General features: G+C 67.8%; 4 protein-coding genes across 5 annotated transcripts; 2 read left to right on the top strand and 2 right to left on the bottom strand.

The window, feature by feature from the left end:
- Nucleotides 1-11: 11 nt before the first annotated feature.
- On the bottom strand, nt 12-1,238 carry GDPGP1 (GDP-D-glucose phosphorylase 1). Its single transcript, XM_032446935.1, has one exon. It carries the CDS (start codon nt 1,132-1,134, stop codon nt 43-45), a length of 1,092 nt encoding a protein of 363 aa, XP_032302826.1. The 5' UTR covers nt 1,135-1,238; the 3' UTR covers nt 12-42.
- Nucleotides 1,239-1,372: 134 nt separating this feature from the next.
- CIB1 (calcium and integrin binding 1) lies at nt 1,373-4,111 on the top strand. Of its 2 annotated transcripts, none has more exons than XM_015873379.2 (7): nt 1,373-1,503; nt 1,713-1,747; nt 2,086-2,188; nt 2,545-2,698; nt 2,920-3,038; nt 3,116-3,204; nt 3,801-4,111. In XM_015873379.2, the coding sequence occupies exons 1-7, from the start codon at nt 1,453-1,455 to the stop codon at nt 3,871-3,873; spliced, it is 624 nt and encodes a 207-aa protein (XP_015728865.1). In that variant the 5' UTR covers nt 1,373-1,452; the 3' UTR covers nt 3,874-4,111. The 2 variants fall into 2 exon arrangements, with proteins under 2 accessions (XP_015728865.1, XP_015728864.1); XM_015873378.2 differs by having other exon boundaries at nt 3,445-4,111.
- A 1,044-nt stretch (nt 4,112-5,155) lies between these two features.
- SEMA4B (semaphorin 4B) lies at nt 5,156-13,267 on the bottom strand. Its single transcript, XM_015873472.2, has 15 exons — nt 13,233-13,267; nt 12,015-12,201; nt 9,551-9,711; nt 9,238-9,300; nt 9,047-9,145; nt 8,838-8,949; nt 8,602-8,718; nt 8,362-8,519; nt 7,873-8,054; nt 7,609-7,759; nt 7,288-7,498; nt 7,086-7,201; nt 6,697-6,860; nt 6,509-6,603; nt 5,156-6,428 (listed from the first exon to the last, which is right to left on the bottom strand). The coding sequence occupies exons 2-15, from the start codon at nt 12,115-12,117 to the stop codon at nt 5,683-5,685; spliced, it is 2,478 nt and encodes an 825-aa protein (XP_015728958.1). The 5' UTR covers nt 12,118-12,201; nt 13,233-13,267; the 3' UTR covers nt 5,156-5,682.
- Nucleotides 13,268-17,849: 4,582 nt separating this feature from the next.
- IDH2 (isocitrate dehydrogenase (NADP(+)) 2) lies at nt 17,850-21,310 on the top strand. Its single transcript, XM_015873398.1, has 11 exons — nt 17,850-18,022; nt 18,709-18,800; nt 19,076-19,241; nt 19,426-19,586; nt 19,664-19,807; nt 19,902-20,038; nt 20,124-20,275; nt 20,346-20,458; nt 20,533-20,630; nt 20,739-20,831; nt 20,972-21,310. Exons 1-11 carry the CDS (start codon nt 17,908-17,910, stop codon nt 21,057-21,059), a joined length of 1,359 nt encoding a protein of 452 aa, XP_015728884.1. The 5' UTR covers nt 17,850-17,907; the 3' UTR covers nt 21,060-21,310.
- Nucleotides 21,311-21,336: the final 26 nt, after the last annotated feature.

The raw sequence follows: 21,336 nt of genomic DNA, 5'->3' as shown, positions 1-21,336 counted from the left end.
GGTCACGTGTCCGCGTTCGCCATTGGTCGGCTAGAGCGGCGCTCAGTCCTCCAGCAGCCGCGCCAGGTCGGCGGCGAGGCGGCGCATTTCCGGTTCCGGCAGCAGGGGCTGTCGGATGGCGCGCAGCGCTTCGGCCTCGCTCAGTCGCTCGAAGGCCGCGGCCGAGCGCAGCGGGAGGAACCCGGCCAGCTCACACAGCGCCACGGCCAGCACCGCGTCATCCGCCTCGGGCTCGAAGTTCGGCCTGCGGGGCCACAGCAGCAGCCGCAGCCCCGAACCGGGACCGGGCCCGGCCGAGCCGTCCGGCGGGGCGCCCCGCGTCACGAACACGTTGTAGGCCAGGCCCAGCGCCAGCAGCCGCTCCGACACCCGACACGCGTCACGGGCCAGAGCGTCCAGCGCGTCCAGCCCCGCGCCCGGGGTGTAGAACAGCAGCGCCGGGGCCGGGACCCGCCACAGCACATGGAGACGGTCACGGAGCGGCTCGGCCGGAGCCGACTCCACCAGCAGCGGGTGCGGCAGGTCCAGGCCGTGCAGGTGCAGGTGGTTGACGGACGCCGAGGCGCCCAGGCTGTTGAAGCCCACGCGGAAGCCGGGCCGGGCGCTGAGCAGCACGAGCTGCAGCCCCGCCAGCAGCAGCTCCGGGGTGAGGCGCTGCGGCAGGAACAGCCCCGGCTCCGGCAGCAGCAGCACGTGGCCGCGCAGCAGCGGGCTGACGTTAATCGCCACCAGCAGCTCGGCCGGGGCCGCTCGGTCTCCGTGTGTCGATGTTCCCCGGCGCAGCCGCAGCAGCAGCTCCCCGGGCTGGATCTGCGTGAAGTTGAAGTGCCGGGCGCTGAACGGCTCCGTCACGCTGCGAACCTCCTGCGGCCGGCGGCGCAACGTGGCGCGCTGCACGTTGAGCTGGGCCAGCAGGCGCATGGGGCCGGGCAGCACGCGGGTGGGCGGCTCCCGCAGCCGGTACCGGAACAGGCCCCGCTCCTCGCGCTCCTGCCAGGCCTCCAGCAGCGCCCGGTCGAAGCGGGACAGCGCCGTGCTCGGCCACGCCACGCCGTCCAGGATGAACTCATCCTCGTGGTACACGAACTCCTCGGCTCCGAGCCCGTCCCGGTGCCCGCTGTCCCGCACTGCCATGCCCGGTGCCGCCTGGGACCTGACAAAACGGAACGCGTGCACGACTTGACCGCCGCCCCCAGCGCCGCCCTCCGCCCCCAGCGTCCGTCCCGCCGCGCTCGCTGTGCCCCGGCCCCGGGTCCCGACGATCCCCCACCCCATTACACCCCATTACACCCCATTACACCCCATTACACCCCGTCACACCACCCACCTCCGCTCCCAGCGGTGCCGCGCGGGGCCGGGGGCGGCGCTGCGTGCAGCGTGTTCCCACCCCGGGGCGGGACGTTGCCACGGGAGCGGCGGAGTGACGTGCGGGGCGGAAGCGGCGCCGGCGACATGGGGGGCTCCAGCAGTTTGCTGCCACGGGAGGCGCTGGGGGAGTACCAGGTGTGGGGGGGTACGAGGTATTGGGGCTGGAGTCCCAGGTTGGGGGGAGCCCCGTTGTCGGAGGTCCGAGGGGGGTGACCGAGGGATGGGGAATCTGCGGTCCCGTGTCTGGGGCAGCTCCCGGATCGGTGGGACCCGGGGAACGGGAGGAGTCCGGGGCGGAGCAGCTCCCCTCGGGGTCCCCCCGTCTGACCGCGCTCTCCCCGCAGGAGCTGACGTTCCTGAACAAGCAGGAGATCCTGCTGTAAGTGCCGGGGCTTGGCGGGGGGGGCTCAGCGCTGGCAGCTGCTCCCCGTTGGGGGGTGGGCGGGCAGCGCCGGGACGGGCCGTTTCCGTGACCCCGGGGTGCGAAGTGCGCGGGTGCGGCTCCCGGTCCGAGAGAGACAGAGACAGAGACAGAGACAGAGACAGAGACAGAGACAGAGGCTCCGGACCTGCCGGTGCTGCCGGGGGCCGCCCGCTCCCGCACAGAGCAGCCCTTGTTTTCACCTCAGACAGAGACAGAGACAGAGGCTCCGGACCTGCCGGTGCTGCCGGGGGCCGCCCGCTCCCGCACAGAGCAGCCCTTGTTTTCACCTCAAGTGCCTACAAGAGGTTCAGTGAGCTGCTGCCCAGGGAGCAGAGGGACAACGCCCGCTCCGTGCGCGTTCCCAAGAGCCGGATCCTGACGCTGCCGGAGCTGCGGGTACGGTACCTGGAGGGGGGCTGGGCAGGATCACCTGCTGAGCACAAACCGTGCTGGGAGCGCTCCGTGCTCACCGTGCAGCACCGGGGATTGCTTCCTCGGCCCTGTGCAATGCAGCCACACAGCCCCGTGTGGTGGCACAGCCCCGTGTGATGGCACAGCCCCGTGTGATGGCACAGCCCCGTGGGTGGCACAGCCCCGTGTGATGGCACAGCCCCGTGTGGTGGCACAGCCCCGTGTGATGGCACAGCCCCGTGTGATGGCAGGGCTGTGCTGGGCCGAGATCAGAGCTCAGCTCTGCTCAGCTCCTCGTGGGTCAGTGCCCGCCCTGCACTGAGCCCTCCCCATCTCTGCAGGCAAACCCCTTCCAGCACCGGATCTGCCACGTGTTCTCCACGTCCCTGGACAGGGATGACAGCATGTCCTTCGAAGACTTCCTCGACATGCTGAGCGTCTTCAGTGATGCTGCCACCTCAGATATCAAATCCCACTACGCCTTCCGCATCTTTGGTAACCCTGGGTGTGATGTGGTGTCCTGGGATCCCACCCAATGGCGGGGGACAGGCGACAAGGGCTGGCAGTGCCTTCATTGTGCCCACGGGGCAGCTTTGGGGGCACCCTCTGTACTTGGAGCTGCCGTGCCCACGTGTTGTCCCAGCCCCCTCCCAGCGTGGGTGCCTGTGACCTGAGTCACGGGGGCCCCACAGAAAGGTACTTTCTTCTGCCCAAAGACTTTGACGATGATGGGGTCCTGGACAGAAAGGACCTGGAGAAGCTGGTGAACTGCCTGACAGGGCAAGGCGAGGAGTCACGGCTGAGTAACACTGAGATGGAGCAGCTCATCCGTAATGTGAGGACCCGAGCTGGGCAGGGAGCGCTGCATGGTCCCAGCCCTGGTGAGCTCACTGCTCACTGCCTGTCCTGCAGGTCCTGGAGGAGTCTGACATAGACAAGGATGGGACCATCAACCTCTCTGAGTTCCAGCACGTCATCTCCCGCTCCCCAGACTTTGTCAGGTACGTGGCTTCCAGCAGCTCAAGGGGCCCCAGGGGTCAGCCCACCCTGCTGCTGTGCTGGCTTTGAGGCAGCACTTACCAGAGCAGCAAGGCAAGGCCACCCCTTAGAAGTTCCCACAGGAACTTCCTCCTGCACTGTACTCACCTATGCAGGAGCACAGCACATCCACAGAGTGCTGGTTGCTCACAAACCACTTCTCATGCAGCAAGGAGGTGCAGAACATGTCGTGTCTCTTACAGCTCCTTCAAGATTGTCCTGTGAGGGCCCTGTGGCTCTCCTGCAGATCTGCTTCTCCAGCTGCCGCGTCTCTTTGTTATCTCAGATGTTCCCTCTTCTTCTGAGGAGAGCAGCCAAGGCCCTGCTCCTCCCCAGCCTGGCAGTGCCGCACTGTGCTCTAGGGCAGGACTCTGCTCCCCCAGTGCCTGGTGGGCTCAGTTACAGGTGTCCAAACGGCCCCGTGAGGCTCCACCGCAGGCAGCAGCTTGGCTGTCCCAGCAGCACATTTTCACCCCACACAAGCACAGCTCTGCGGTGTGTCAGGGCAGGCACAGAGATGCCGCACTGCATCGAGCACAGCCCCTCTCACCACCCACAGTACCATATGTGCCTTCTGCTGCTCTTCCACGGGGCTTTCCTGCACCCTGGGGAGCAGTTCCTCCAAGCAATAACCCAATTGAACTTTGGATGTGCCATCCCAGCAGTGCTGTCCCTTTGCTGCCCTGGGGCGTGGGGGCTGTGCTCCTTGCTCCAGCACCAATACACTCAGGGTCTGTTCTCACTTTCCAGTTCTTTCCTCTCTGCCTTAGGCTCATGCTCAGCCAGTGCTTTGCCTGGAGCAGGCAGGGCCTGGCCCCCTTCCTTTGTGCGCTGGAGAGGACAAATAAAGGGCTCTGGTTTCACCCCCAACCTGGTCCTGCTGCCAGTGGCCTTTGTCTCGCGCGGGGGGGAGGAGCGGGGTGTGAGCGCTGCAGCATCAACTGCCAAGAGGGTGCTGGGGATGTGGCCCCCCGCCAGCCCCCTGCCCTGAGCCAGCTGCAGCTCTTGGGAACGGGGTCCCAGTTCAGCAGGGAGGCAGCTCCTAGTCCTGCTGGGGAAGCAGCTTGCTGCATGATCCCCCCCTCCTTGGGAGAACCAGAGGCCGTTCCCAGCGTGCTTAGCAGGCACTGCACAAAGAGCTCTGCTCTCTAACAGGAGGCACAAAAGGAAATCCAGGGCAAGCAAGCTGTACCTTTGCTGTGGGCAGCGCAAGGGCCCTTTGTGTCTGTTCATCCAGCGGGCCTGGTGCTGGCTGGCTGCCATCTGGGAACGCTCTGTGCAGGGAGCCCGCAGCATTCCCTAACAGCACCATGCTGAGATGGCTGCAGTGCCCGGTGCTGCTGGATCCCCAGCCCCAGCTTGCAGCTGTTTCTCACGTCCCGGCTGCTTGCTCCCAGCAGTGCAGGCCCTTCCAGCTCGCTGCCCTGCAGTGATGATGCTTATCTGCCTGCTGCAGCCTGCGGGGCCATGTCTGCTGGCACGGCACCAGCCGACGCCTCCGGTGGCTTTTTTGATGTCCCAGAACAGGCTGGGCAGGAAGTGGGGAACACTGTCCTGGCAGGAGCGAGGCAGTGCGGGTCCCACGGCATCCTGCCCCAGCACGCTGCCTTGGTGCAGAGCTTGCTGCTTCCCAGGCACGAGGCAGATAAGCAGCACTGTGCTCTAGAGCTGCTTCTCTACATCATTCAAGCGGGGCCTCAGAGCAGCAGAGCACTGCAAACCCTACGCTGGGGTCGCAGGGATGCTGTTCTGGATCTGCATGCTGGCACAGCCACACACACAGCCCCATGCACCATCACACCCACCCCGCACACGGCCGTGCATGCCTGGCCCACAGGAGCCAGCCAACGGGATGTGCCCAGCTCTGGGAAGGGGCCCTGGTCCCACACTTGCAGGCGCAGCAGCACACACATGTACAAAGGAAACACCTGGACTTTAGGTAAAAACCACAGACGTTTCTGCACACGCACGTTGGGGACATGAGATACGCAGCACGGAGCTCCATCCCGGCACAGGGTGAGCACCGCTGTCCGCTCCCTCCCCAGGACACAATTCACATTTCCAACGTATTAAAAACGAACTGAGCACAGACACACACCACATCCACGGGGCCACCACGCACCAGCACCACCCGGCCGTACACACGGCACTGGGCCCCCAGCGGGACGTCACAGTGAGTCAGGGCATGAGGGGGCTGTGGCCGCCCCCAGCCCTCTGCATAGACGGGGCTGTGCCAGCACGGGGCTGGGGAAAGTCCAACCATCCCTGTGGGCGTGCGGTACCCTCTGCCGGCCCCATCCCGAGGTGGTGCCCAGGACCCCCCTCAGCAGGGTGGGCGGCGCGGCGGGGCCGGGCTCCGGGCATGCACACACAGACAAACACCGATCCCAGCCGGCGAGGCTCAGCAGAGCAGAGGTGGTGCGCGAAGGCCGTCTGTGCCCTCACACCACCGAGTCCTGGATCTCGGAGCCCAGGCGCACGCGGGGTCTTTGGCAGGCGGGGGACACCTCCACAAAGCTGTCCCGCACGTGGAGGGGCCGCTTCTCCGACTCAGAGAAAGCACGTGCGGTGCCCGGCGCCTCATGCACAGGGGTGCTGACGATGTAGTTGTCCTGCAGCGCCTGGTAGCCCTTATGCTCGGGCACGGCGTTGGGCAGGCTGCTGCCGTTCAGGGGCAGGCTCTCCACTGGTTTACGGGGTGCCTTCTGGTGCCGGCTGGCGTCCCCAGGCTCCACCAGTGCCTTCACGCCATCGCAGTGACGGTGCAGGAGGAAGACGATCAGCACGAGCACGGCGGCGGCGAACAGCCCGCTCATCACCAGGAACTCGGTCCAGTAGGTCTTGCCGTCCAGCCGCGCTGCGATGCTGCCCACGGCTGAGGTGCTCCGCGAGGTGCTGACAGTCTCTGGCGCAGTGAAGGCCCTCCCACCCGGCTCCAGCACAGCCACGCAGTAGCTGGCCATCAGCTTGCGGAATCCCTCCTCCAGCGACCAGCACTCGTATGTGCCCGCACGCTCCGGGCTGCCCACCAGGATGAGGGCCCCCTCGGGCAGCACCAGGTAGGAGGCATTGACGGGGGTCCCGTTGTGCAGCCAGCGCCGCGACGCCAGGTTAGAGAGCAGCCGGCACGGCAGTGGCTGCACCGCGTTGGGTGGCAGCTGGATCCGCTGGCACGGGGTGCCCGAGGCTGTGGGAGAGAAGTGGGGATGTCGGTGAGGCTAAGGGACGTGGCACTGCAGGCACTAGGGAGGACAATCAGGATCTCACCTGGGGTCAGGAGGATGCGGGGCCGGGGCTGGGACACGTTGGTTGGTTGGCAAAGCCGCTCCGTCTCTGCGCCTTCGATGTCCTGGGTCCACAGCCTGAGGCAGAGAGGGGAGGGTCAGGGGGCTGGGGGCTGCGGGGGGGAGTGCAGCACTGAGGAAAACAGAGCAGTGGTGGGGAGCAGCACTTACTGGGGATGCGCCGGGGGGTGTGGGGTGGTGCTGCGGCAGGCACCGTGGCTCCATGCACAGAAGGGGTCCCGTGCCAGCACACACTCACCACAGCTGCGGTACAGGCTGCAGTTGGAGAAGGGCACCTGAGCCACCGCCGTGTAGGAGGCTGCATAGACCAGGCCCTGCAGGGAGGAGGCACAGCAGCGTTGGTCATACAACCCTAACACCTGCAGGGGGGATGGACCCCGTGTGTCTGAATCCTCACAGGCTCCCCAGCCCCGGGCTCGGAGTTGTAATTTCCAGCATGGTGGAGGTCCAGTAAGGATGGGAAGACAACCTCCCAACCCACCAGCAGGTTCATACCCCACGCCACTCCCCCGCCCCAGCCCCCCATGCTTGGCTCCTACCTGCTTGTGGTCCAGCAGCAACTGCAGGATGGGCTGGCCCGTGGGGAAGAGGCGGATCTCCTCGATGATGTGCACCCGGTGGTTCACACGCACCGCCTTGTGCAAGCGGCCATCATCTGCAAACACAGCCACTGTGATGAGCGGGGCTGGGGGCACACAGCACCCACCCCCCAGCGCCATCCAGCCCTTGGGCTGCACCCACCTGTGCCCAGGAAGAGGACGTCGTAGGTGCCGCGCAGCCCCTGCACACGGTGCACGCCGATCTGCTGGTAGCGCAGGCGGCTCTGCAGCAGCAGCGGCTGGCTGCGCACCGGGCTGTCCATCAGGAAATGGTCTTTGACAAAGTTCAGCACGCGGTCGGGCATCTGCAGGGACGAGTTGATCTTCAGGTGCCGTGTGTGGCTGGTGACACACTGTGGAGAGAGCAGGGGTTGGCCAGGGCCACGGGTAGCCGCGCTCCCAGGAGCTGGGCAGACAGAGGCTGCCCCGTCCTGCTCCCATACGAGTGCCCCACGGTGCGCACCGTGCCTGGCCGCGGTTCTGGTACTGGGCTGGTGTTGGTGTACCACTGCTGCGTCTCGCGGTTCACTTCCTTGTAGAGCCCACCAAAGGCCTTCTGCACGCTGCGCATGGGGAAGGCGCACACCGCCGAGCTGCCCAGGCCACCCTTGTTCCTGGCAGGGAGCAGCACACGGCAGGGTCAAGCACTGCGGCTTTGGGAACCTGAGCGTGGCCAAGACCCCCTGCACTGCCCCAGGCAGCCCTGCCCGTCCTGCCCTGCGCTCACCACTGCGACGTGAAGACCCCATAGAAGAGCGTCTCCCTCCAGCGCTGCTCCCCCGGTGTGAGCACAAAAACGTCCTGCAGCACGTTGAAGGGGAAGCCATCCTCGGGGTGTGAGCAGAGCAGCTGTGCCTTCAGGAACGTCGTCCATCGCCGCTGCAGCACCCGCTCCCCGCCCTGGTCCCCCTGTATGGACACTGGGGTCAGGTTGTGGGCAAAGCCACGTTCCCAGGAGAAGGGAAATATGGTGCAGGAGAAGGACAGGTCTTGTGTGCCCTCCAGCAAGGAGGCTGCTGCTACTGATGCCAGGGGCTGGGCACTACGGAGTTCTAAGTGCCACAGAGGGGTCTCCTGCAGGTTCCTTCCCAGGGCGTCTGGGAACCAGCAGACAGAGATACACAGGGCAGTCCCATGTGCTCCCCACACTCAGGGAGTGAGTGACATCCTGGATACATTCTTCCCCCCCCCCACGTCCCCACTGCCTTGCACCCACCTTGCACACACGTGCGATGCGCGACACAATGGTGTTCTCAAAGTAGTCGAACTCCTTGCCAGTCTCGCTGAAGAAAAAGTAGACCTTGTCATCATCGCCGTCGGGGTTGCCGGCGGGCAGGCTCTCCTGCAGGAAGGCTGAGCCCACGAACACGGGGTCTGGGAGAACAGCACACTCAGCATCGCCCGCCTCCATCCCCGCGCATCCCGCAGCCCCCACCGCCCCAGCCCTGGCTCTCACCCTGCAGCCAGCTGAGCGAGTTCTCTGTCTTCAGGGAGATGCGGCTCTCCTGGCTGCGGTAGATGGTGGGCTCGTTGCCCTGGAAGTTGCTGACAGTCCCAGCGTAGAGCTCTCCATCTGTCAGAGAGATGCTGTTCTGGGACCCGGCCCAGCCCCGCAGCCCCACTCCCCACAGGGGCTGCCTGTGGGATCACAGCCCCCTCCATTCTCTCAGAGCCGTGGGCTGCGTGCCTTACCGACCATGACGGCAGTGGAGCGGTACTCGGGGTCGAAGGGGCAGCGTCCCTTCCCATCCTCCAGCAGCACCCTGCCCAACGCGTCCCGCTCCAGGGTGAAGTGCTGCACGTTCTGTGAGGGGATGGAGCTGTGAGCTGGGGGCGGGCCACAATGACCCCCACCCCATCTCCGGGGACCTCAAAGGGCCCCCATCCTCTCCCCAGCTCACGATGTAGGCACAGGTGGGGCTGAAGGCACAGGTCCCACACGTGTAGAGGTGGGTGCTGTTCAGCTGCAGCAGCATCTTGATGTAGTTGTGACAGTCCCTCTGCAGGGGTGGGAGACACGGCTCAGCCAACCCACACAGGGGCACCGGGCACTGCCCAGCCCAGGCAGCACATCCCAGGCACCAGGGCTCACCTGGGGGTCCTTGCCCTTGAACACGCACTGTCTCTTCTTCTCCTCATCTGCACCCCAAGGCAGCTGCAGAGAGGGAATGGTCACTGAGAGCCCAATCACCAGCTGCCCCCCAACACCCCTCTGCCGTCCCAATTTCAGTGGCTCCATTCAACCCCATTCTGGATAGATCCCAGCAGCTGGGTCTGAGCACCCGATACCTCTGCATTGCCCTGACCAGCTGCAGGATGCACCAGGACCCCCCACCGGAACTGGGCTCAGCATCCCCAGCCCTCTCCATGGACTCGTGGTGTTGGCACCATGCACATGAGCTCACCCTGCGGGCCAGCACGCTGTGCTGGAAGTGGCTGGTGTTGACAGCAAAGAGCACCTCACGTGCACCCAGGTACAGCGTGCCACCATCCGGGCTCAGCAGCAGCGCCGTGTAGTTGGAGACGCCGGGCACCTCGAAATGCTGCACCACACGCTCAGCTGAGTCTGCAGGAGGACAGTGAGGGATCAGCACCACCCAGCACACGGGGCCACGAGCACCAGGTTGCACTACACCGGCTGGGAAGCACGAAAGGAAGCGGATGCTGCAGAAGGACCCGACCTTCCAGCCTTGGCTGCCAGTGTGGGCTGGGCTGCTGCACCTCGGCACCGCCACAAACCACACACGGCCATAATAACACCTGAGGGCAGAGTCTGAACTGCCACGGCATCCTGGCCCCTGGGGACAGCCCCGGGGCTCTCAGCCGCACCGCCCAGCCCTGGGTCCTTGCCCGTGGAGCTGGGGATATTGCTCCCTGTCCAGGCCCCAGCAGCTCCCGGCACCAGGCTGGAGCAGCGGCTGCCAGCCAGGGCAGGCAGAGCCTGTCCCGCGTGGGTGGCCCGGTCCCGGAAGCCCTTCCTCTCATCCAGCAGCCCTGTGAATCAGAGCACCCGGCTGTGTCAGCGGGACACGTCGGGCTTACTCACACTGCCAACTCCCTCACCCCTGACCCACAGCTCACTGGGAAGCCCCGACCCGTCCAAAGCCCTGCCCGGTGTCAGCTGCCATCAGCTGCGCCCGGTGCCAGCGGTGCTGCTGGGGCAGGACCCTGCTCCTCTCCCAGTTTCCTGCTGTCACCTCGGGGAGCGCAGTGCCGCTGCTGTCACGGCCCCACAGGGACACAGCACTCCCAACCCAGCTCCCCTCTGGCACCAGCCTTTCCCCAGCCCTGGCAGCCTGGGCACAATCCAGGGCACTTGGCTCAGCGCCTGCCCTAAGCCATCACCTCCCTCGCAGCACTGCAGTGGAACAGGGATGCACTTGGGGGCTGCATCCCTGCGAGGGGTCCCACACCTGGGCATCAGGGTGGCGCCACTCACAGCAGGCACAGAGCAAAAGGGCAGCGGGGCCCCTGCACCCCACAGAGCTCACCCAGCCCAGGAGCTCTGCAGCCTTTGCTGGCTGCCAGGAGGACCTGTTAGGACAAGACCTGCTTCTTCCAGACAAACCTGCTGGAGGCACATCCCGCCGCTCAAGGGGAGCAGCTCGCCCGCTCCTCCCCCTGCCAACCACAAGCCCCACACGGGAACCACAGCTGGGTGCACGCTGACCAGCCTGCAGCCCCCACCCACTGCTGTGGTCAGGGCGCATCCAGGCCTGGACCCCGAGGTTCACTCTGTAGCTGTGAGCCCCGGCTGTAGCGACTGCTGCAGCACCAGCTGCACGAGGGCAGAGCTGGGCCAGAACCGGTCTGTGCAGGCACAGTGTGGCACAGCACGGGGCTGAGCTGGGCCGTCCCACTGCCTCCCATGGCTGCCATCCATCCCACCCCACTGAGCAGATCTCACATCTGCTGGGGCCACTGTGGCCGTGGCTGGCAGTCCCAGGAGCATGTGGCAAAGGCCACGGCCACGTCAAAGAACCGCAGCACGCGGAGCCAGGGAGTGTTCCTGTGCCAGAACCGTCCTGACCCAAAGCCACCGCACCCTCTCGGCCATCCCCAGCCAGGAGACAGCACGGGACAGACACTGCAGCAGCAGCAGCTGGATTTGGCTCAATGAGCCTCACCACTCGTGGGCCGCCCACGCCACAGCTGCAGCACCAAGCAGGGCAGCCAGCCCCATCTGCCCCCAGCAGTGTCCCGATGCTGACCTCCATGTCACCGCGGGCACACGGCCACAGGCAGCAGCCGGGAACGGCCCTGCAGGGCGAGGGGGAACCGCCTGCCAGCACCTCGCTTATCCTGGGCAGCAGCACAGAGCGGGGCCAGCGGGACACGGAGTCCCCACGGCTGGGAGTAGCGAGAGCCTGTGCAGAGCACCGGCATGAGTGGCCTTGGGGTGGGGGGGTGGGAGTCACATATGCAACAACCCCGGCTGCTGCAATGCAACCGGAGCACGTGGACAGTCCCCGCGGCCGCCTTGCCCCCTCCCACGCCCGCACAGCCCCGCACACCGGGACACAAACACCCGCCCCGGCCGCTGCTCCCCGCTACCGGCACCCACGGAGCAGCGAGCCCCGGCTTGCCGGGCCGGCTGGGAGTGTTGTGCAGGCTCGGAGCCCCGCGGGCTGTCACAAGGCGTTTCCACGCCGGAGCGGCGGGGCCGGCTCCGTCCCACGGTCGAGGGAGACCAACCTGAACCCCGCGCCCCGCACCCCGTTCCAGCCCGCAGCCCGCAGCCCCGGCCCGGCGGTACCGCGGGGCAACGCCCGCCGTCGGGACTCCCACCCCCTCCTCCCCAGGGGACCGTCGGGAGCGGGGGGGGATCGGGCGGCCCCAAGCCCACCCCTCCCCATGGCGGACACTCACCGTAGGGCAGGCTGACCCGCGGCACGGGCTCCTGCGCCGCCGAGAGCAGCAGCGCCGCCAGCACCGAGTGCGCCAGGACGGGCAGCGCCGGCCGCGGCACCATGGCGAGCCGAGCCGAGCCGAGCCGGGCCGGGCCGGGCCGGGCCTCCGCCGCGTCCCGCGAAGCCGCCCCCCGGGCGCTGCAGACCTGCGGGAAGAGAGGGGCTCAGAGGGGCTCAGAGGGGCTCCGAGGGGCTCCGAGGGGCTCAGCGCCGCGCTCGGCGCGCTCTGCACGAAGCGGCTCCGCCCCCGGCACCGCCCCGCCCCGCCCCGACCCGCGGGGCTCCCGGGCCGCCACGCGCGGCCACCGGCACGGGGCGACGGGACGGACCGAGACCGGCTGCCTTTCGCCGGACCCGAACCGGGGAGGGGACGCAGGCGGAGCCCCGCCCGCAGCCGGTGCCGTGAGCTTCCCCGGGCGGGCCCCGCTCCCACGAGCAGCTGGTCGCAGCCAGGAGGGCACGGCTCTCCCACGCACCGGCAGCCCCCACGCCGGGGCCGCCCCGCAGCGCTCCTCCAGCAGCAGCGCGTTCCGGGGCCGTGCGGGGAGCGCCGCCGCTCCCGGAGCCCCCCAGCGCATTTGCGCCGTCTGTGCCGCCCCGCGAGTTGCTGCCGGGGAACGACGGCATCCCCGGAGCGCCCGTGCCGGCCCGGCCCGCGGGGAACGCTCTGGAGCGGCGGTGTCCGCAGCGCAGCGTTCTGCCGCCTCATCGCTCCGTCCCCGGGGGGACGGGCACGGCCCCGGCCGGGTGTGTGCGGGTACCGTCCGTCGGGCAGGACCCGAGAGCCGCCTCCAGCCCCGAGCTGTGGGGTCTGTGTCAGAATGGGGGGGGGGGCTGTTCTCGCCGAAGCACACGCAGAGCCCCCGAAGAACCGCCGTGCTCGTCCAGCGGTTGCCATAGCAATCGGTTATTAATGACAGCTGCTTGTTTCGCCATAGCAACGAGGGGAAAGGGGAAGGGGTCTCCTCGGCACTCCCCCCTGGGGCCGGGCTCGCCGCCCCCTCCCGTGCTCAGGGTTCATCTCCCCGTTGCTCTCTCGGCCGCCCCGGCCTCGCACCCGTGGGTCACCGCCACCTCCAGCGGGACCGTGGGCGAACCGGCCCCCGCCCGCCCCGGGACTGTTCCCCGTGCCGTCCCTGCCCCCTGCTCTCCCGCACTGCCCGCTGCGGGGCCGTACCTGGCTCCCAGAGCCGGGGCAGCGCCGAACCGCCTCGCTCCGCGTCCCGGCTCTCGTCCCGCTGTCGCCGCCCCGCCGTCCCTTCCTGGGCCCGGCCGGCTCCACCCCGCCGCCTTATCAGCACCCTTTGCCCGGGAAGTGCCACAGACGGGACGCGTTCTGCGTCACGGAGCGGGGCAGCGTCACGCCGCGTGGGGTCCGAGCGCTGCAGCTGCCCCCGCAGCGCCGTCCCGCGGCACCGTGGGGGTCCCCGCGGGTCTCCGCGGACCCGGACATCGCCCACGCGTGGCTGCCGCAGCGCTGTGCCCGCAGCCCCGTGGCGACGGCCCGTGACAGCGCGAGCCCCGCGGGAAGGGTGGGCCGGGGGGCAAAGGGGCGGGGAACCCCCCGGAGGGCGGCGAGCGGGGCAGGAGCGAGCCCGGAGCCTGCGCCTTTAATTGCTGCTGGAACGGCCCCGCGGCCCGATGCTGGCAGCCCGGCCTGTTTATGCCGTGCTCCCATTTATCTCATCCGCCTGCCCACGCATCGTGCCAGCACGGGGGGCATCCGCAGCTCCGTGACCCCCGCTCAGCCGTGTGCGCGCCTGCCTTCCTGCCTGCCCGCCCTGCCGGCCCGCGGCCGTGTCAGCCCAGCACCGACCGCAGCGGTACGGACGGGGGAACGGCTCGTGGTGCCGGGCACAGCCAGACCCGCAGCCCGGGGTCAGCTGCTGCGGGGCTGCGGTGTTCGCACCGGGTTCCCACGCGGGAGCCCTCCGTTCCGTTCCGTTCCGTTCCGTTCCGTTCCGTTCCGTTCCGCTCCCTCGAAGACAACGCGGAGCCGCGTCGCGCTCCCGTTCCGTGTGTGCTCCGCTCCCGCTGTGCGGCGGCGTGTTGCGGGCACGGTGCGGGGCATCGCCGGCTCCAACGCGGCCCACGTGCGGCCCTTCGTCCTGTCGCGTTCAGCCCTGGCTCTGCTCCCCGTGGAGCTGCGGCGCAGCCCGGAGCGGCCCCTCGGCTGCGCGTGCAGAGCGGGAGCGCGCATCACGCACACCTGCAGCCGTGCGGGGCACAGATGCTCCCGGTTCAGCTGCTGCCCCCAGTGTGCGTTCCGTGCAACGGGGCTTCCTCGGGCCCAGCCGCGGCCACGCGGGATGTGTCGGCGGCAACACGGCGGCTCTGTGCGTCCCGCCGCACCCGGCTGGCAGCAGGAAGAGGCCCCGCTTCGAACCGGCTCCCATCCCGCAACGCGTGAGGCCCGGGGCCCCCAGCAGCCCTCCCGCCCTGCGGGCACCGGCCACGAATGTTGCGGGACAGGGGGCGATGCCCACGTGTTGGGATGGGGCGGCTCTGAGCCGCACGCGGGGTGAAGGAACGAGGGGATCCCGGTGCAGGGATGTGTGACCCCTTCCGAGCCACCCTCGGCCCCGCAGAGCCCAGCCCGGCACTGCTCCCCTTGGCCCCGCTCCCCACAGGCCCAGCAGCACCTCTCAATGCAGTACAGCCTGCGGGAAGAGGAGCTCCTGGAATCCAAGAGCAGCCGCAGCGCTGCAGGAGCTGACACTGGAGGCCGACACCGAGACCACACAACCTGCGTGGCCCCAACTGTCCCCACACGACGCCCCGTGTCAGCTGTGAGCGCCATCGGGGCGGTGTCTGCACACCCAGGACACGCGGCGTGTACACAGCGCGCACACGGCCCGTCCCGCACACACTCACACAGGTGGGACGCACAATGCACGCGTCTGCCCCACGTGTGACGGAGCACACGCAGCTCCTCACCCAGGGGCGGCCATAGCGCTGCGTGTGCAGCTCCCGGGGCGGGCGGTGCATCGCACACCCCCACACGCATGTAAACACACGCACGGCGCTTACGGGAGGCGCACGCCCCGCACTGCAAACACCTGGAAACGCCCCAACGAGCGCAGCCCCGCGCTGCTGCTGCCAGCACAGCCCGCACCGAGTGCTCCTGCACCACGCACTGAGCGCACACACACACACCCTGCACGCATTGCACACACCCTTGCACACACACAGGCCCTCTGCCACCCCCACGGCTCTTGCAAGCTCTGTGCAGCCGCTGCCGCTGTGCACACGCATCTGTGGGGATCCCCACCCGAGCGCCAGCCCCGTTACACACCAACACACACGCGACCCCCGGCACAGCGCGCACAGGCGCTGCACGGCAGCACAGAAGCGCCCACCCAGCAGCGTACACACACACACATATACACACACACATACATATACACACACACACACACACACACACACATATAAACACACACACACATATACACACACACACACACACACACATATACACACACATATACACACACACACACACACGTACCACCCCATCCTTGCACACACACACACACTCGCCCCCCACCCGCCGCTTACCGGCTCGGGGCGCGGATCCCGCCTGCAGCGCGGGGCGGCTCCGGGGCTCCCCGCCCGCGGGGGTCGCGGGGCGGTGCGGGGCGGTGCGGGGCGGCTCCGTGTGCTCCGCCCGCCGCCTGCAACAAAGGGCCGCCCCGCCCGTCCTTCCCCCCCCGCGCGGCTCAACGCCGCCGGCAGCACCGCCACCGTCCGCACGGCTCGGGGTCGGGGGGAGGAGGCAGCCCTGGGGGCGGGGGTGTTCGGCAGTGGGAGGGTCCCGGTGCGGCTCCCCCCGCGGGGATGATTGAGAGCCGTTCTGTGGGTGCTTCCGTGGAGGGGCCGCTCTCGGGCAGCCCCAGGGGCAGAGGTGTTAATGACGGGTGGTGGATGCACGCACAGCGGGGACGTGTGTGTGGCTGCGGGCATCGCCGTGGGGTCCTGGTGATGCCGCGTAGTTCTGGGCCTTTGGGGCAGCGTGTGGCTGCTGGTGTCTGCCCAGAGCCGTGCACAGCCTGCGTGAGGCTGCTGGCTGGTGAGCAGAGCTGCGGGAATCTCCCTGAGCTTTAGTGGGTGCTTGGGATGGCCCAGCACGGGGGTCCTGGGTGCTGAGACCCCACAGCCCCTGAGCAGAGCTGCAACAACAGCACAGCCCGACATGGAACCAAGCACCAAGTGCAGCCTGCCAGCCTCAGCCCCACACCTCTGGGGGGCTCCTCATCCTCGCCATTCCATTTACATTTTCAGCTGTTCCACATCTCTGAGTGCTGCCATCTGCCCGCTGTGCCACCGAGCCCTGGCAGCTCGGCTGCTCTGCTGCTGCCACTGTGTCCCTGGAGCTGCAGGGCTGCCCTGCATGGTCCTGGATGCTCCTGGGCTTTGGGTGTCTCTCAGCTTTTGGGGCAGCAGGATGTTCTGTGGGGCTGTTGTGGGGGCTGTGCAGGGACACAGATGACACGCACCTCTACCAGCCCCTTTGTTATTCCTTGCTGGTGTACTCAGACCACAGCTGTTGGACTCCCCTGGCACACACTGCTCCCCAAGCAGGGCTGGAGCGTGGCCCCCGCCCTCGGCAGCCCACGCTGACCCTGCTGGGCCCACCCAGCTGTGGAGAGCTGCTCTGGCTGCAGCCAATTCTGCTCTCCTTTGATGGGAGGCCGCCCTTCCTGGGACGGTGCCACATGGCCGCTCCTCAGCAGGACCGCACTGCCCTGACCTCGTCCCTGCCACGAGGTCACTGACCGCAGGGCAGGGGGGAGCAGCGCTGAGGCCGCGGGGCGGCCCCCAGATCCCTCCCACGACAAAAACACCCTGCCATGGGGCAGCCCCACGGTGCCGGCCACGTGGCTGTATGCAGCGGGAACCTGGGGTCCCGAGTCCCCCCACGCTGCTCTAGAGCGGCGGCCCCTGCAGCTGGAGCCCCCTGCAGCTGGAGCCCCCTGCAGCTGGAGCCCCCTGCAGCTGGCATCTCGCCGCCCGCAGCTCTGGTTAATGTTAAAGCCGGCGGACGTCACTGTACCCAGCCCTGCCCCCTCCCCGCCTCCTCCCGCAGCCCCCTCTGCTCGGGGCCGCCTGTTGTTCTGCTCCGCTTCCCAAAGTGGATCGGCGCAGCCTTCCCGGCTAAAAAAAGCCGCCCGCTGACCCGAGCAGAGGGACAGCAAACAACCCTCCCCGCGCTGCGGGGTGCGCGTGGGGCGCAGCCCCCTCGTGCCAGGCTCAGTCCGGACGGGGCTCCGCAGAAGGCAGCAGCGCTTGGGTCGGTGCCCACGTCACGTGTCGGACCGCTCGCTTCTATGTAGGGAAAGCTCTGAGCCCGCCGTGGGCTGGGCTGGCAGCGCGCCCCCCAGATGTGCGGGCACCGCGTCCCGCAGCCCCACCACAAGGACACCGGGACACGCAGCGCTCCCGCCGCACCCCGTGTGCCGTGACACCGGACGGACTGCGCCGTGTCCCCCCGGTATCACGGCGGAGCAGGAGGGGGATGCACGCAGCCCGGGGGGGGCGCCCCGCACGGCGCTAAAAGCCGATCGCAGCCCGGACGCCCTGTGCCCTGGCACCGCCGGTGCCCTGCATGAAGCACAGCCCGCCGCGCCCTTAGGGCTCCCACCCGGGGGTTCTCTTGGCGCACCCCACATTGCTACGGGGAGGACTATGAGACGGGGACAGCAGCCGCCTACAACCCGCCCCCCCGGCCCGTCCCGTGCGGGGCCCATCGCGGGGTGCCGGGCGCACATTGACGCACCGCCCCGGGGCGGAGCGAGCCGCGTCCCGTCTCCGCCGCCTCCGCCGCCACCGCCGCCCCGTCGCGCCGCGCCATGGCCGCCCGCTGCCTCCGCGCTGTCCCGGCGCTGAGCCGCGCCGCCGGGCTGACCCGCTGCCCCCATCCCGCCGCCTGCACCGCGCTGGGACCCTCGGGGCAGCGGCGGCACTGTGAGTGCGGTGACCCCGGGGGGGGGGGGGGGGGGGGTGTCCTTCGGGACGGGGAGGGCGCGGGGTGGAGGGGGACCGGGAGGGGACGCGGGTCGGGGCGGTCCGGGGAGGTTTTTCGGGGTTCGGTTCGGTTCGGCCCCAGCTCCGCGTGCAGGCGGCCCCGCCCCCGGTACTTCGCCCCGCGCGCCGCAGCGACCCGGATTGAAGACGGGACGGGACGGGACGGGGCGGGACGGGACGGGACGGGGCGGGGGTGCTGCCCCCTCACCCAGCAGAGTTTGTGTCCCCACGGCCCCGAGGGGGTTATGTCCCCCTCCCGCGTGGGGTTTTGCCCTTCATGTTGCACCCACGTCCTGAGTGGGGTTTGCACACGAAGCCGCTCCAGTCCCGGCCCCACGGGGGGTTGTGCGGCTCCGGGTGCTCCCACCACGTCTGTGCCGTGGCTGGGGTGGGCCCCAGTGAGGGCTGAGCCCCAACGCCCGGCACTCCAACCCGCTCCCAGACCGGACCCTCTCAGCCCCATCCCCTGTGCTGGGTGGGGGCTTTGTGCTCCGACCCATCGTGCCCCCATGGGGGCTGGCACCAGGCCCGGTCCCGGCCTCGTGTGGTGCTTTGCGCACCAAGTGCACCCGGCCCCGTGCGAGTTTGTCCCCGCACGGTGCCCCATGACGCCGCGCTGCCGCCAGATGCCGACAGGAGGATCAAAGTGGCCAACCCGGTGGTGGAGATGGACGGCGATGAGATGACGCGCATCATCTGGGCCTTCATCAAGGATAAGGTATGGGGCTATGGGGTCAATGGGGGCTATGGGGGTAATGGGGGCAATGGGGGCAATGGGGGCAATGGGGGCAATGGGGGCACGGGCAGCCCGTGTTCCCTGCAGGAAGCAGGTGGTGCACACAGCGCGGCTTCCGGCGGGCGGGGGCTGTGTGTGTTGGGCTGTGTTGGGTTGTGTTGGGCTGTGTTGGGCTGTGTTGGGCTGTGTTGGGCTGTGTTGGGCTGTGTTGGGCTGTGCACTGTGCAGACAGCGCTGCTCTGACCCTCCCCCCTCAGCTGATCCTGCCCAACGTGGACGTGCAGCTCAAGTATTTTGACCTGGGGCTGCCGCACCGCGACAAGACGGACGACCAGGTCACCATCGACTCGGCGCTGGCCACCAAGAAGTACAGCGTGGCCGTCAAGTGTGCCACCATCACCCCCGATGAGGCCAGGGTGGAAGGTGGGAGGGGGTTGGGGGAGGATGTGGGACCCCGGTGTTGCAGGGCCGGGTGTGAGTTGGACGCTGTTCTGCCGGCACGGGGCTCTGGCAGCTGCCCACGGCACAGGGGGGTTGGGGTGCCAGAAGGGCTGTGCTGTGCTTTGCTGGGCGCTGCTGGCTGAGCATCCCGTGCTGCAACTCACAGAGTTCAAACTGAAGAAGATGTGGAAGAGCCCCAACGGGACGATCCGGAACATCCTGGGCGGGACGGTGTTCCGGGAGCCCATCATCTGCAAGAACATCCCCCGCCTGGTGCCCGGCTGGACGCAGCCCATCACCATCGGCCGGCACGCGCACGGCGACCAGGTGAGCGCAGCGCTGTGGTGTGGGGCTGGGGGAGCTCAGTGCTGCCCAGCCCTGCACTGATACACCACCACACACAGTACAAAGCCACTGACTTTGTGGTGGACAAGTCCGGGACCTTCAAGATGGTCTTCACGCCGAAGGACGGCAGCGGGGTGAAGGAGTGGGAGGTGTTCAACTTCCCCGGCGGCGGCGTGGGCATGGGCATGTACAACACGGATGAGGTACCAGGGGCTGCCGGGGGGAGCTGTGTGCTGCCATGGGGCTGGAGGGAGCCTGGGGGACCCCGCTGAGCGTCACATCGCGTGTCCTTTGCAGTCCATCTCGGGCTTCGCACACAGCTGCTTCCAGTACGCCATCCAGAAGAAGTGGCCGCTCTACATGAGCACCAAGAACACCATCCTGAAGGCCTACGATGGGCGCTTCAAGGATGTCTTCCAGGAGATCTTTGATAAGTACGGAGCTGACAGGGTGCTGTGGGGCCGGGCTGTGGGGTGGGCACGCTGTGCTGGCGCGGTGCCGCTGACCACTGCGCTGCAGGCACTACAAGACGGAGTTTGACAAGCTGAAGATCTGGTACGAGCACCGGCTCATCGACGACATGGTGGCACAGGTGCTCAAGTCCTCGGGCGGCTTCGTCTGGGCCTGTAAGAACTACGACGGCGACGTGCAGTCGGACATCCTGGCGCAAGGTGATGCTGGCAGCTTTGGGGCTGGTGGGGCTCCGTGCCCCCGTCCCGCCCTGATCCTGTTCTGCCACAGGCTTTGGCTCGCTGGGGCTGATGACCTCGGTGCTGGTGTGCCCTGATGGGAAGACCATCGAGGCGGAGGCGGCACATGGCACCGTCACACGGCACTACCGGGAGCACCAGAAGGTGGGTGTGTGCCCTGAGGGTCCCTAAGAGAGGGGTCCAGGGGAGACCATTGAATGGGGGCTGTCTGCCCGCAGGGACGGCCCACCAGCACCAACCCCATCGCCAGCATCTTTGCCTGGACGCGTGGGCTGGAGCACCGCGGCAAGTTGGACAGCAACCCGGAGCTGATCAAGTGAGTGGGGCGGGGGGTGTGTAGGTGGGGGGCTGTGCTCTGAGGCTGCCCCATGTGGCATGTGGGGAAATGCTGGGCCGTGGCTGCTGCTGAGTGCGCTGCCCGCAGGTTCGCTCAGACGCTGGAGAAGGTCTGCGTTGAGACTGTGGAGAGTGGGACGATGACGAAGGACCTGGCGGGCTGCATCCATGGGCTGGCCAAGTACGTGTGGCTGCAGGGGGGGGTGTGGGCAGCGCGTGCCGCCAGGCAGCAGGCAGCTATTTAGGGCTTTCACTGCCGGGCGGTGGCGGTGGCTGTGGCTGGGGGGGGCAGGATCCCCATTCCTTGCCCTTCTCCCGCAGCGTGAAGCTGAACGAGCACTTTGTGAACACCAGCGACTTCCTGGACGCCATCAAGAATAACCTGGACAAGGCCCTGGGCAAAAAGTAGAGGACCCCGCTGGGTGCCGCCCGCTGTTACCTCACCTCTAACACCCCGCGAGCGGCGCCCGCAGCTCCTCCACGCAGCTCAGCAACGTTCCCCTCATTTTTATAACCCATTTTCCTACATGTGTTTTTAAAGCATTTCTAGGGGGGGTTCATAGGAAGGGCTGTGGGGGGGCTGCCCTTCACCATGCTGTAATTTATGTAACTTCTGACCTCGTGGTGCCAAATGGCCATTAAACACATCCTGGCCCATGGTGTGTGCGTGGTGTGCGCGGGGCTCC

Source organism: Coturnix japonica, chromosome 10 (genome assembly GCF_001577835.2).
Source record: "Coturnix japonica isolate 7356 chromosome 10, Coturnix japonica 2.1, whole genome shotgun sequence".
In the NCBI taxonomy this organism is placed as follows: domain Eukaryota; kingdom Metazoa; phylum Chordata; class Aves; order Galliformes; family Phasianidae; genus Coturnix; species Coturnix japonica.
The sequence above is the reverse complement of the archived record's forward strand: the minus strand, read 5'-3'. Positions and strand labels throughout refer to the sequence as shown.